This window comes from Cetorhinus maximus, chromosome 8 (genome assembly GCF_964194155.1).
Source record: "Cetorhinus maximus chromosome 8, sCetMax3.hap1.1, whole genome shotgun sequence".
Classification (NCBI taxonomy): domain Eukaryota; kingdom Metazoa; phylum Chordata; class Chondrichthyes; order Lamniformes; family Cetorhinidae; genus Cetorhinus; species Cetorhinus maximus.
Window position 1 is genome coordinate 104,014,013 of NC_135886.1, and position 15,363 is coordinate 104,029,375.

A 15,363-nucleotide genomic window follows, 5' to 3' on the forward strand; every position below is an offset into this window, starting at 1 on the left:
ACAATTCTGCTGCCGCTGATGACCCACAGCACCTCATGGATGCCTAGTCTTGAGTTGCTAGATCTGTTTGAAATCTATCCCATTTGGCACGGTGGTAGTGCCACACAACATGATGGAGGGTATCCTCAATGTGAAGATGGGACTTCATCTCCACAAGGACTGTGTGGTGGTCACTCCTACTGATACTGTCATAGACAGATGCATCTGCGGCAGGCAGGTTGGTAAGGCTGAGGTCAAGTACTTTTTCCCTCTTGTTGGTTCCCTTACCACCTGCCACAGACCCAGTCCTTTAGGACTCCACCAGCTTGGTCTGTAGCAGTGCTACCGAGCCACTCTTGGTGATGGACAGTGAAGCCCCCACACAGAGTATATTCTGCACCCTTGCCACCCTCAGTGCTTCCTCCAAGTGGTGTTCAACATGAAGGAGTACTGACTCATCTGCTGAGAGAGGGCAGTATGTGGTAATCAGCAGGAAGTTTCCTTGCCCATGTTTGACCTGATGCCGTGGGACTTCATGGGGTCTGGAGTTGATGTTGAGGACTCACAGGGCAACTCCTAAATGTATACCACTGTGCTGCCACCTCTGTTGGTGGGACAGGACATACCTAGGGATGGTGGTGTCTGGTACATTGTCTGTATGTTATGATTCCGTGAGTATGACTATGTCAGGGTGTTACTTGACTAGTCTGTGAGACAGCTTTCCCAATTTTGGCACAAAGCCCCATATGTTCGTAAGGAGGGCTGTCGTTACCGGTGCTCATGTCGATGCCGGGTGGTCCCTCTCGTTTCATTCCTTTGAGACTTTTTAGCGTTTTGATTCAACTGAGTGGCTTGAGGGCGCTTGAGTCAACCACATTGGGTCTTGAGTCGAACATTGGCCAGACCAGTTAATGATGGCCTATTAAGGACATTAGCGAACCAGATGGGTTTTTATGACAATGGTTTCATGGTCATCATTAGAATTTTAATTCCAGATTTTAATTTAATTCAATTTCACCATCTGCCATGGTGGGATTCGAACTTCGGTCCCCAAAGCATTACCCTGGGTTTCTGGATTACTAGCCCAGTGACAATATACTATGCCACCACCTCCCCAGAAGATTGCCCATGATTTTATTCAATAGTGAACCAGGCTTGAAGCGTTTATTGACCACCCACTCCTATTTCTTATGCTCTTAAGGCTAGAGTTAGACTGATCTCTTTTCACAATTTTCATTGGTATAGAATCATAAAATGATACAACACAGGAAGTGGCTGTTTGTCACATTGTGTCTGTAATGGCTCTTTGGTAGAGCTATCCAATTAGTCCCTTTCTCTGTAGCCTTGCAAATTTTCCCAATCCAAGTATTTATCACTTGCAAGTTATTATTGACTATGCTCCTCCAGACAATGTATTCCAGATTGTAAATAGTTTTCCTCATGTCACCTTTGGTTCTTTTGACAGTTCCTTAAATCTGTGTCCTCTAGTTGCTGACCCTCTGCCCCTGAAAAGTTATTCCTTATTTACCCTATCAAAACTGTTCATGATTTTGAAAACCTGTATGAAATCTCCTCTTAAACTTTTTGAAAGCAAACAATCCAAACTTCTCTTTCTCCATGTAACTGAAGTCTTTTACCCCTTGTACCTTTCTAGTCTTCTGCAACCTCTCTAAGAGCTTGGCATCCTTGCTGGTCCCCAGAATTGCACAGTACTGCAGTTGGGGCCTGACCAGTGATTTATACCAAACCTGGCTCTTTATTATATATCAGAAAGCATAATGACGCCAGCACTGACCCCTGCATGACAATACTGTATACTGCCCTCTAGACTGAAAAACAGCTGCTTCTCTGCTTTCTGTCCATTAGCCAATTTCACAGGGGCATCAATTTTGCTCACAAGGCTATTATTTCATAATTTATCTAACGCCTTTTGAAAGTCCATATATACATTAACCCCGCTATCCTCCAACCCTCTCTATTATTTCATTGAGTAACTCAATCAAACATGGTTTACTTTTAACAAATTAGATCTATAGTACAGCTGCTGTAGTTGGCTTCTTCAGTAGTAGGAATTGGGAAAGTTCAGTTTTTCCACTGCTTTTCACTACCCAGTATATTGTGTTGGAATGTTCTGTACGGCTTAGTAGCAGTACAGTAGTTTTGTTCCTGGGCCATCTGGCTTGGGCTTGATTATTATGCTATCCATGATTGACCAGTCTTCTCGTACTCAATGTTGAGCTTCGTGCATGAATAATAGCCACAGGTGAGGTGCAAAGGGCATGTGGTTAGTGAGCTGGAAAGGTCTTAATACAGTATGGCATTTGACTTTTAAAAATAAATCTTGTAACTGTAGCATTTAGTCACTTACTGTCTATATTGATTGCAAAGATTTTTATAGCATCAAACTGCTGTTTTAGCATCAAACTGCAGTTCCTGTAAAGCTGACCCAGACCACTGTCTGATAATGCCAAGTTGAACCTGCCAAATGATGTGACATTTGTTAGCACACATGCAAAGCCACTAACATCCCAAAACTGACACAGGGATATCAGCAATAAACAAATTGAAACATGCCTCAGGCATTTCCCATACAAAAAATGGACATTAAGTCAAAGAGGATGTTAGGATGGTATCCAAAAGATTGCCAAACAAATGGGTTTAAGGTGGGTGTTAAAGGATGCACAGTTTCGGGAACCAAGAGTGTGGGACCTAGATGGTTGAAGGTACGTGTGGTCATCACTGCTGGGTCAAAGAGAAGGGGAATACACAAAAGGCCCAAATTAGAAGGGTGAAGAGTTTGATATATGCGGTTTTAGCACTGGAAGAGACTGGGGACGGAATAATGAAGCCATGAAGGAATTCAGACACTGGATGAGAATTTTAAGTCTGAGGAATTGGGGGACCTGAAGTGAATGTAGGTCAGGATGGCCAGGTTAGTAATAATGGGCGAGTGGGACCTGGCACTAGATAAGATACAGCAACTAGAATTTTGGCTCAGTGAAAGTTGAGAGGCAGTGGATGTGATGCTGAGCAGTTGAGCTGTGGAATTATGGAATCTAGAGATAACAAAGGTATGGTTGAGGTTTCAGCAGCAGATGTGTTAAGACGAGCACAGCGTTATAGAGATGGAAGTTGGCTATCTTTGTGATGGAGAGAATATGGAGGTGGCTTAGGATCAAATGGGGTTGGGAATGAATAAATTATGCAGCATGGCTGTATGTGTTATATATTGCTCCTTGGAAAGAATATGTGAACACCCTCAAAGTGGATGATTTTCCTTAAATTTCAATTAAGCACAGTAGTTCCAGTCAGTATGTTACCACATTTAAGCTATTCTTCAATATATTTTTCAAATGAAAATAAATATTCTGTTATTATTGGTGTGGGTCTTAGCTTAGTTGGCCTTGATTAGGATTGATAGAGAATGCTGGAGGCAAGACTGTTGGTAAACAACTTTTGTTAAACATTCTAACTATATACAGGATAAGGCTTAGTACGAGGCTTCACCTGACTGTCATGTGATCTTACATCCCTGATGGTGTAGACTGTCTATTTACACTAACCCGTTAAACTACATCTTCCCTAAGCCCCCGACTCCAACAGATACATTATTTACATTATTCTACATCATCCCCTGAAGTTTCTGCTTTCATCCTTGGTTCACAGTTGTGTTGGTTTCACCAGTCACCCTGACCTTGTTCTTCGCTCTCTCGGAGGATGTATAGGATTCAAGTTCTCCATGTTCTCTCTCGAACTCAGTAGAGTGGTATGTGAATCATCAGAGACTACCAGCTCACTGTTCAGGTCGTCTTCGTTGCTCGAAGTGTTGCATCAGGATAAGATTATTTGGAATGTGTCCTGGCCATCCTTTGCAATATTCCTGAATTTGAGCACATTCTTCATTTGCTTATAATCCCTTTTGAATTTCATTTAGTTTTTCTGTTGTTGCAGCTAGAAATTTTGTGGCTAATGAGGTATAGGACTCCACATCTTCAACAAAATATATGTCCTTTTGTTCAGGCTTGTCAGCAGGAATGTGTGATAAAACGTCTTGTTTTCCTTGGACATACTCGGTTGCATCAAATCTCATCAATCTCAAGTGAAATCTCTGGACTCTGGTGGCATGTTTGCTAATTCTTTAGCATTTAAAATTATAACCAAAGGCTTGTGGTCTGTCTCAAAAGTAAACTTTAGACCTAAAACATAGTTGGCAAGCACCTCACAAACCCATGTGGCTGCCAGTGCTTCTTTTTCAAATACACCACGCCTTTGCTCCGTTTCAGTCAATGATCGAAATGTGTAGTACACTGGTCTGTGTTTGCTGTCTCTCTGAATTTGAAAGAGTACTACTCCTAGTCCAGTCGATGATGCATCTGTGGCAACTATCATAGGCAGTTCTGGATCATAGTGAGCCATTGTGTCTGGTGAAATGAGCATCTCTTTCCTTTTGAATGAAATTTGTCGATTGTCTAAGCAGTTGTCGAGGTGATTTATTTACATGTGCCAAGTTAGGTAAGAATTTTCCTATTTGATTGACCATTCCCATGAAGTGCTAAAGCTCTGTGACATTGCGGGATAGTGGAAAATTTTTGTTTGCCTTGGCTTTTTTGAGATTTAGCTCTGATGCAAGAATGGCGTGTCCCAGTAAGTTAATGGTTGGTGGCAAGAACTCACATTTATTGTTATGAGTTAGTCCTGCTTCTTGCAAGCATTGCAACATCGTTCCCACTCTGGCATCATGCTCTGATGTAGTGAACTTGTGGACAGGTTGTCATCCATGTGGTGGGTGACCCCTTCTAATCCTTGTAAAATGCCCATTATTGTCCTCTGTAAAATCTCTGGTGCTGATATAATACCAAAGGGTAGTCGATTGAAGCAATATCTCCTAAGCAGTGTGATGAATATTGTCAATAATTTAGATTCCTTGTCCAAAGGTAGCTTGCCAAAAGCCACTGCTTGCATCTAGTCTGGTAAAAATGGTACTTTTTGCTAGCTTTTCCAGACTCTCACCCACAGTTGCCATTGGGTGGACCTCCCTTTCTACAGCTATGTTTAACTGTGTGAGGTCAACATGGATTTGCAGTGAGCCATTTGGTTTCAATATTGGAACCATGCCTGAACACCAACTTGTAGGTTTCATTACAGGTGAGATTACTCCCTGATGCAGCATTTACCCAATTCTTCCTTCACCTTCTGTAAAGGTGGGTGTGGAACTTTCCTTGGGATGAACAAGCACACTGGTTTGGCATCTGGTCTCAGTGTGATGTGATAGGCTGTTTTCAGCTTCTCAGAACCCCTAAATAAGTTTGGAAATTCTGTCCTAAATTCTTTTGGTTTGTCTTGGTTCCCCAGTTCGTCCACTTTATAGATGAGTTGTACATCTGCGCAAGCTTTCTAGCCAAATAATGATGAACATTCATGGTTTTGGAGCACGTACAAAGTTTCTGTGATTTCTTTTCCTTTGTACTGTAGTGTTGCGCTGAACTGTCTGTCACTTGACCTTCAGTTGAATGCCTCCTGGACCATGGAGTTGTATGGTCGTTGGCTGGAGGTAGTCTTGCTTTATCCACTGTTCTATGTCTGAAAGAACTGAAGCCCCTGCTCCAGTGTCTAATCTCAAATTTGTTTTGTGTGCATTGACCACAATGTCTGCGCTCCAATAGTTCCCATTAGATCCTGTAATTTCACCCATGTCTTTTACGTCTTCATTGCCTTTTACATCTTCAGTTATGGGGAGGCGGTGGCATAGTGGTATTGTTACTGGTATTCTCAAGAGACCCAGGGTAATGCTCTGGGGACCTGGGTTCGAATCCCACCACAGCAGATGGGGAAATTTGAACTCAAAAATCTGGAATTAAAAGTCTAATAATGTCAATGAAACCGTTGCCGATTGTTGCAAAAACCCACCTGGTTCACTAATAACCTTTAGGGAAGGAAATCTGCCGTCCTTACCTTGTCTGGGCTACATGTGACTCCAGACCCACAGCAATGTGGTTAACTCTTAAATGCCCACTGAACAAGGGCACTTAGGGTTGGGCAATAAATGCTGGCCTAGCGAGTGCAGCCCACATCCCATATAAAAAAGTTTCTTGAATGTTACAGCTTTAATTGGTTTCTCAAATTTCTGTGTTAGGGGCTTTTTGCTGTGGCATGCAGCTGTAAAATGTCCTCTCCTGTTCAAGGAATGGCACTCTGCATTTTTGGTGAGGCATTCTTCACGCAGATGTAGCCTTTTCTCACCACAGCGAGCACCCTGCACCCTTTTTGCCTTTTCGCTGCTTTTGAGTAGGTATGCTGCTACTTCTGCGTCCTACAAACTGCACTCTTGTCAGTTGTTTTTCTCCACGAAATTTCGCTGTCGCCTCAAATAAATACATGATTTTACTTTCTCACTTCTGCCTGCCTTGTTAACTACACAGCCTGAGATAGCGTTAAATTCTTCCTTGGCTGTAGAAAATCTGAGAGAGCCTCATCTAAGACTCCCACAACAATGCATTCTTAGCTAGTTGATAGGAATCATTAATGAAGGAATCTGTGCTCCCTCCCAATCTTTGGATTTTCACCTTTCTATGATTGTGTTCTTTCTAAGGTTGAAATATGTATCAAAAAGTTTTATAACATCTTCGTATGTTGCCATTTCTTCAATTATGCCCTGTCTGACCATCACGTCACCTGCACTACTGCCTATGGCATAAAGAAGGGTTCTTGTTCCTTGCCAGGCTTCTCTGCTAGCCCAGAAGCGGTTCTGTATCCGGTCACCTGACAACACCAATTCTGCCACTCCTTGGCTTGATCCTTCTAGCTGTTAAAAGCATTCTGGTAAGGGTAAAATTTTCTCCATGGTTTTTCTTCTCTCTAGCGTTTGAGTTTTGTTGGCATTTGTTCCCACACTGTCCTTTCCTTGCAGTTGTTTTGCTTGCTGGGCTGTTTACTCGGTGCTTTTTCCATTGTCTTTACCGCTGTCACCATCTGTTATAGCTGTTGTGAGTCTTAGCTTAGGTTGTCCTTGATTAGGATTGAGCACTTGGCACGTCATAACATTCAAGGCTATGGGCCAAGTGCTGGTAAATGGGATTAGGTAGGTAGGTCAGGTGTTTCTCATGTGTCGGTGCAAACTCGATGGGCCGAAGGGCCTCTTTTGCACTGTGATTCTGTGACAGAAACTGCTGGAGGAAGGGCTGTTGGTAAGCTTTAACTTTTATTAAACATTCTTCTAAATATGTACAGGATAAGGCTTAGCATCAAGCTTCACATAGAACTATCTCTCAGTGTACTCTTGTCATGTGATCTTACATCACTGATGTAGACTGTCTGTTTACGTTAACCCTTAATTGCTTCTATTTAAAATAAATTTCAACTGGTGCTAACTGAAAATGCGCACTCATAAGTTAAAAGCTACTGATGTAAGCTTTTAAACAGTACTGTAAGCTTAGCTGATCAAACAACATATGTAGTGGATTACAAGTTAATGCAAACACAGGCTATTGCTTAGGTAGCCCCAGTTATTGTCAGTCAGAAACTAGTAATAACGGAGTGACACTTGCTGAAAAATAACGGCATGTAAATGTGCATGTTGTTATTAATGTACAAATAGGGCAGCAAATTCAGGGGAAGAAGAGATGCAGTGAGAGTTACAAGTTTGCAGAACTCAATAGGATGATTTATGCTGCTTTGCTGTTTGCTTCACACAAACAACAACTCGTTCTTAGCCTTGCCATTATTTTAAAGAATTTCCTATTTGCACATCAATTGCTCATGAAACTTGCTGCAGAAAGTTAGGTCTAGTAGTTTTATAGCGTAATAACTTTTCAAATGATGTGACCATGACTGCTGGCCACCTCTCTGACCCAGAAAATGAACAATTCAAACTGTGGAGCATCATTCCTTCAGATCGTAAATTGTTGAAGATTTTAAACTGTTAAATTTTAAATATAACTTTTTAATCCAATCTTTCTTTCCCTCTTTATTTCTCTTTCTATACCCAATTTGACTAATTCTCCCTTGCATCTCAGTTATTCATCTGTTTATTTCTCAATTAAATCTAATGTTAAGGAAATGGACTGTTGGCCTTGCTGTTCACCAAGGCGAAGCTTGGGTGCCCTGTTGTCCTCGCAGTGCCACTTCCAGCAAGCTGGGGTGCTAAAAGATATTGAGTTGCAGGAAAAGGTCTGAAACATCGCACCCTGCCCAATGCCCTACTGGAGCAAGATCCAGCCCAAAAGTTTATCTTTGTCTAAACATGGACAAAAGAGCTGAACTCAAGAGGTGAGGTGAGAGCGATCACCCTTGACATCAAGGCAGCATTTGACTGAGTGTGGCATCAAGGAGGACAGCTGAAGTCAATGGGAATTGGGGGGAAAGCTGTCCACTGGTTGAGAGTCATACCTAACACAAAGGAAGATGATTGTAGTTGTTGGAGGTCAGTTGTCCTCAATCCCAGGACATCGTTGCAGGAGTTTCTCAGGATAGTATCCTAGGCCCAATCATCTTCAGCTGTTTCATTAATGATCTTCCTACCATTATAAGGTCAAAAATGGGGATGTTTGCTGCTGATTACGCAATGTTCAGCACAATTCATGACTAGCCAGATACTGAAGCAGTCCATGTCCATATGAAGCAAGACCTGGACAATATTCAGGCTTGGGCAGGTAAGTGGCAATTAACATTTGTGCCGCACAAGTGCCAGGCAATGACCATCTCCAAAAAGAGAGAATCTAACCATCGCCCCATGACATTCAATAGCATTGCCATCGCTGAATCCCCCACTATCAACACCCTGGGGGTTACCACTGACCAGAAACTGAACTGGTCTAGCCATATAAATGCTGTGGCTACAAGAGCAGGTCAGAGGGTAGGAATCCTGTGGAGGGTAACTCACCTTTTGACTTCCCATAGCCTGTCCACCATCTATAAGACACAAGCCAGGAGTGTGATGGAATACTGTCCACTTGCCTGGATGAGTGCAGCTCCACCAAGATTCAAGAAGCTTGACACCATCCAGGACAAAGCAGTCTGCTTGATTGGCACTGCATTCACCACCTTAAACATTCACTCCCTCCATCACTGATACACAGTGGCAGCAGTGTTTACCATCTACAAGTTGCACTGCAGCAACTCACCAAGGCTCCTTTTTAGCACCTTCCAAACCAGCAACCTCTTATCACCTAGAAGAAGGGCAGCAGATGCATAGGAACACCACAACCTACAAGTTCAACCCAGGTCACTCACCATCCTGACTTGGAGCAATATCGATGTTCCTTCACTGTCATTAGGTCAAAATCCTGGAACTCCCTTCCTAACAGCACTGTGGGTGTACCCACGTGGACTGCAGCAGTTCAAGAAGGTGGCTCACTACCACCACCTCAAGGGCAATTAGGGACAAGCAATAAATGTCCTAGCCAGGGACACCCATACACTGAACAAATAAATAACACATTGTAGACTATATTTTTAGAGTTGCTTGCAATTTCCATTGCTGTCCCACTGAAATGATCAATTTGGTTGTATTCATGCTCAGCTGTGCTCCTTTCTCAGCTCTATAAGCTGAGAAAGCTAACTGGTTAATATCATTATTTTTCCAAATCAAATGCATGTTCAGCAAGCCACATCTTTGGAGGATAAGCAGTCTTGCCAATGTAGATTTGCCATATATGCAAGATTGGAGTAGATGGCAGGCTATTGTCACTCAGAGTGGGAGCCTTAAGTTGAGATTCAATACCCAAATGGCAAAGTATTTATATGCTGAACAAAAACATTCCTCAGCTTCAAGAGCACAGTCAAAAAAAAACACTGACATTATTTACCCTTGTACATTGTGCAGTTGAAAATATGATTTAGTAAAAGTTCATTTAGGGCTGCCAGTATGGCGACAGCAACCCAACATCAAGGTCACCAGTTGTTTTTCGTGCTGATCATAGCCTAATCTCACAGCCTATTCACTATTTGAAAAGTTTTCGAATCATAGAACACAAACCCATTATGCCTGTGCTGGCTTTCTGAAAGAGCTATCCAATTAATCCCACTCCTTTGCTCTTTTCCTGTAGCTGTGTAAGTCTTTCCTCTTGAAGTCTTTCCTCTTGTGTATCTAATTTCCATTGAAAGTTACTATTGAGTCTGTTAAGATACTCCGGACATTGACCTAGATATAAATATACTAGGACAAGAGGAAAGAATATAAAATAATTAAAAGGCCTGCACTTACATAGCATCTTAATATCTTAGAAATGCCCCAAAGCACTTCACACACAGAATTGGACTAGGCATTGGAACCAACAGTGGCACACACAACCTTGTTGACCCTGCAGACTTGTTCTTACTAACATCAGGGGGCTAGTGCCAAAATTGGGAGAGTTGTCCTAAAATTGGGTCAATCAACAGCCTGATTTAATCATACAAACCAAATCATACCTTACAGCCAATGCCCCAAAAACCACCATCACCATCCCTAGGTATATCTTGTGGCACCAACAAAGTTCTGTCTCCACACTAAAAATACTCTCCAGTGTGTTGTGTGGCACTACCACCATGCTAAATGGGATAGATTCAGAATAGATCCAGAATATAAGAATTACTTTTTGAAGTGAAACCGGTATTGCTTGGTGAAATGTGGCAGCCAATCTGTGCACAGTTAAGTCCTGTAAACAATTGTCATTATGGCACAGAAGGATGACTCATGAGGCAAAATTAATCCTTTGATTGAGGTAATGTTGGCCAAGAGAGCTTGTCCTTCACCAATGGCATAGGATCCTAGATCAAACTCGAACAAGTCAATTTAACTATCATGCAGAGCTTTCATTTAACAACCGAAGGACAGTGGCAACAATTTAGCATACCTTAGTACTACACTGAACCCATTTTACTATTGATTTTTTAAAACAATATATAAAATATATACTATGGCAATATGGCAATTTATTTCTTGGTCTGTGTCTAGGGTATTTTGAGCAGTAAGAGTGAACAAGCACACTGATTTCAGTCTCCTATTGCTATTCAATAGATTGTGTACCTGGATTACCCAAGTGATCCTCCCTGATGCGAGGTGTTTGGGACTGAAATCATTGGCCGTCTTTAGAACACTGCCAAGGTAAGGAACTCATTGCATTTTGTTGTTCAACAGCATGAGAACACCCTTAAAAATCATTTATGTAATTTTATTGTCAGGTTTTATTTTTTAGTTTAAAATAGGAGAAATTCACCAAACTCCAAAATCCAGGTACACTCAGGGAAATTGGTAAAGTTTTTACTTTGCTTCTTCCATTTCAGCAATGTTTAATGAAGAAACCTTTTTTTTTGACGAAAAATGTATAGTGAAGCTTATTTGTGCAGTTCACGGGTATAACATGGGACATTCCATCAGTTTTTTTTAATTCTTTCATGGGATGTGTGTATCACTGTCAAGGCCAGCATTTGTTGCTCACCCCTAATTGCCCTTGCGAAGGTGTCGTGAGCCTGTAGATGGTGTATTTTTTAAATTAAATCTAAAAGGACCTGTTTTTTGTTGTCTCCAGAGACTTGCTCATGACCATGCTGGTGCAGTAACAAATACATTTGCGATTATACCCAGGGGAAAAGTTGCAAACTTGGCTTTTCATAAATAATCCTTTGGAGTCTGGCCAGAGTTGGCCTTTGATTAATTATCTCAACCTTCAGAGGGTTATCAGTATATCTGTAGTAGTTCACAGCTATTATTGCTGCCTGCCTAGCTGGGAATGAAAGGCTGAAGATTGCAGTATCTGATGACTTTGAGTGGATATAAAGTACCTCTCCTGGCCACAGGTGAGGTGCCAGAGGACTGGAGGACAGCCAATGTGGTACCATTATTCAAGAAGAGAGGAAGGGATAAGCCAGGGAACTACAGGCCAGTCAGGCTAACCTCAGTGATGGGGAAACTATTGGAAACAATTCTGATGGAGAGAATTAATCTACACTTGGAGAGACAGGGATTAATCAAAGACAGTCAGCATGGTTTTGTTAAGGGGAGGTCATGTCTGACCAATTTGATTGAATTTTTTGAATAGGTGACCAGGTGTGTAAAGGAGGGCAATGCATTTGACGTAGTCTACTTGGACTTTAGCAAGGCTTTTGATAAGGTCCCGCCTGGGAGACTGATAATGAAGGTAAGAGTCCAAGGTAATTTGGCAAATTCAATCCAGAATTGGCTGAGTGGCAGGAGCAGAGGGTGATGGTTGAGGGGTGTTTTTGTGACTGGATGCCTGTGTCCAGTGGGGTTCCCCAGGGATCGGTGTTGGGCCCCTTGCTGTTTGTAGTATATACAAACGATTTAGACTTGAATATAGGAGGGTTGATCAGTAAGTTTACAGATGACACGAAAATTGGTGGGGTAGCAAATAGTGAGGAGGATAGCCTTAGGTTACAGGAGGATATAGACAGGCTGGTCAGATGGGCTGATCAATAGCAAATGGAATTTAATCTGAATAAGTGTGAGCTGATGCACTTGGGCAGGGCACGGGAATACACGATGAATGGTTGGACCCTGGGAAGTACCGAGGATCAGAGGGACCTTGGTGTGCATGTCCACCGGTCCCTTAAGGTAGCGGAACAGGTAGATAAGGTGGTCAAGAAGGCTTATGGGATACTTCCTTTATTAGCCGAGGCATAGAATATAAGAGCAGGGAAGTTTTGCTGGAACTGTATAAAACGTTGGTTAGGCCACAGCTGGAGTATTGCATGTAGTTCTGGAATCTGCATTATAGGAAGGATGTGATTGCACCAGAGAGAGTGCAGAGATTTACCAGGATGTTGCCTGGGCTGGAAAGTTTTAATTTTGAGGAGAGATTGAATAGACTGGGGTTATTTTCCCTGGAGCAGAGGAGATTGAGGGGAGACATGATTGAGGTGTATGAAATTATGAGGGGCAATAGTTAGGGTAGACAGGAAGGAACTTTTCCCCTTGGTAGAAGGATCAACAACCAGGGGGCATAGATTTAAGGTAAGGGGCAGGAGGTTAAGAGGGGATGTGAGGAAAACTTTTTTCACCCAGAGGGTGGTGGGAATTTGGAACTCACTGCCTGAAAGTGTGGTACAGGCAGAAACCCTCATAACATTTGAGAAGAATTTGGATGTGCACTTGCAATGCCATGGCATACAAGGCTATGGGCCTAGTGCTGGAAAATGGGATTAGAATAGGTACTTGTTTGACCGGTGCAGACTTGGTGGGCCAAAGGGCCTTTTTCTGTGCTGTAGACGTCTATGACTGTGACCTTATCTGATGATTCAGACCACTAGAAAGATCCAGATTGCACATCCTTTGTCTCTTTTTCTGCCACAACTTGAGTGCAGAGGCAAAGGTGATGTCAGCAGGCATGCTCAGTATGCAACGTGTGTGCAAATGTCATGGATCAAATGCATGCACATCTCCAGTCCTGAATTTTGGTAAGAAAACACAAAAACACATTTTCTCAAATTTGGGAGGATTTTTTTCTGTTAACCTATCAATTAACCAGAAAACAAATCTGCAAATTTATTGGTAACTGTTCTTTTTTAATTTAATGATCAATATAAGTACTTTTTAATAAATAAGTTCTTTTGAAACCTTTCCTTGTAAGTGCAGGCCTCCATTTTGGTCTTCTAGGGAAAGTATGGTCATGCCAAGGATCAGCCTTGAAGTGTATTCAGTCATAGCTTTTGTGCCAAGGACAAGTATAAACACTATGGGACAAATAGTAATGATTAACACAATATGTTACTTAAGAATTCTGTGTACCTAGAATTATGCACCATGGAGCAAGACCATCCAGCTCATCATGCCTGTCCTGTTCACAAAATGAACAATTCGCCATCTGTCTATCAGGACTGCAGACTGAGCTTTTCCTATAACTGCAATAAAGTGGTGTAGCACTGAAAAAAAATGTTAATCTGAGTGTTTTGTTCCTTGGATGGTTAAAAACTTGCATTGGAAATTTTTAGTTTGCAATCTTTCAACCTCTTCTCCACAATTCTCTTCCCTGCAAGCTTGATGTCTTAAAAGTGGGCAACTATAATATTTTAGGCAGAGCTATTTTGCAGCCTTTCTTTAGCTGTGCCAAAGTGTGACCTCAGTGGACACTGAATTGGAGCACCCGATGATCTACCTGGTTTAGCTTTTTGCTGGCCTGGAGTTAAACCAAGTGTGAACCAGGTTAAATTATACTTTCATTTATCGGCAGAAAATGGCAGAAAGCAAACTGAAGAGCTTAGCTTCAAAAAGGACCTTAAGCAAAAAGGGGCAAGAGGAACTAAGAAAGAAGGTTTGTGTTTCTGTTTCCATTTGATAATGTTTTGTGGATTCTGTCTGTCTGCTGGGAATTGAGGTGCATCGAAATTTGAATCTAATGTGCTCTGAAATTTAGTGGCTTTGTGCATATAATTTGGATTGCTTTTTGAATTAATGTTACAATAACTAATGTTGAGTTTTATCTAGAAAAAAACATTGAGCTTGAATTTGTAGGTGAGGGAAATATGGAGGCATTTATTACATTTAATATTGAGGAAAAACAAATATGGCATATGTGAGCTAAAATGTGATTTGTGTAAATCATTGCAAATCAAGGGATAATTTTCAAAATATTGTTTCCATAATCTGCCAAAAGTCCTGTGCTTGATAAAGTTTTAAGTGCTGTTTTTGTGCTGTAATTCAGCTTTAAACTGTAGAAGCAATATTTAGCATTTTCCAAATGGAAAACAAGTTTGATCAAGTAAAACTTTATGGTGTGCATCCTTGTGATTCAAAGAGCAATTGAAATACTTTGTCTGTAAACTCAGTGTAAAGAAAAGCTTCAGCACCAGCGCTTTGTTGTGGATGCTCAAAATTGCATAAAGAACGAAATTTGTGAAGTGAGTGGACAAATAGAGTGCCACTAATATGTTTTTGCTTCAAACGCATTACTTTATGGAGCAATATGAGGAATGGTATTTGTCTCTCAGCAGTAGGTATCTTTTCAGTTCCACAAGTTGTTTAGAGCAATAGTAAAGCATAGCAGCTTTAATTCTGAGTTCCAGTTAGAAAGCTGTTTCACTTATTGATTTATTTCTTGCTTTGAGATGCGTCAATAATAGTCGCAAAAATATAAACTACTTTTTTTACAGGAAGAGGAACTAAAAGCAGCTGAAATCTATGAAGAATTTTTAGCCTCCTTTGACTCGGGTGGTACAGGCAATGTAAAAACTTTTGTAAGAGGTGGCATTGTCAATGCAGCTAAAGGTAATTTTTAAAAATTGTACTTCACATTGTATGTGCCAAAATGTAGTGTTATTTAAAAATGTAACTATATATGAATATTTAAATAGTGAGTTAGAGACAATTGTCAAGACTTTGAAGATCCTATAACGAATGTATTCTATTTGTCTTTGTGCTATTAATTCTAATAATGAATATTAGTTTTACCT

At 41.2% G+C, this 15,363-nt stretch overlaps 1 protein-coding gene across 9 annotated transcripts in view; it reads left to right on the forward strand.

Moving 5' to 3' along the window:
* The window catches only part of LOC144683848 (U2 snRNP-associated SURP motif-containing protein-like), a 67,967-nt gene that overhangs the window by 9,168 nt on the left and 43,436 nt on the right, over window positions 1–15,363 (forward strand). For 4 of the 9 annotated variants that reach the window (XM_078547345.1, XM_078547351.1, XM_078547352.1 and 1 more), the window contains exons 1-4: window positions 6,629–6,798; window positions 10,976–11,062; window positions 14,145–14,225; window positions 15,064–15,178. In XM_078547345.1, coding sequence (XP_078403471.1) covers window positions 14,148–14,225; window positions 15,064–15,178 — 193 coding nt within the window. In that variant the 5' untranslated portion in view covers window positions 6,629–6,798; window positions 10,976–11,062; window positions 14,145–14,147. Of the gene's footprint in view, window positions 1–6,628; window positions 6,799–8,031; window positions 8,245–10,975; window positions 11,063–14,144; window positions 14,226–15,063; window positions 15,179–15,363 lie in introns of those variants that run through there. The other 5 variants (XM_078547346.1, XM_078547347.1, XM_078547349.1 and 2 more) reach the window with 3 other exon arrangements.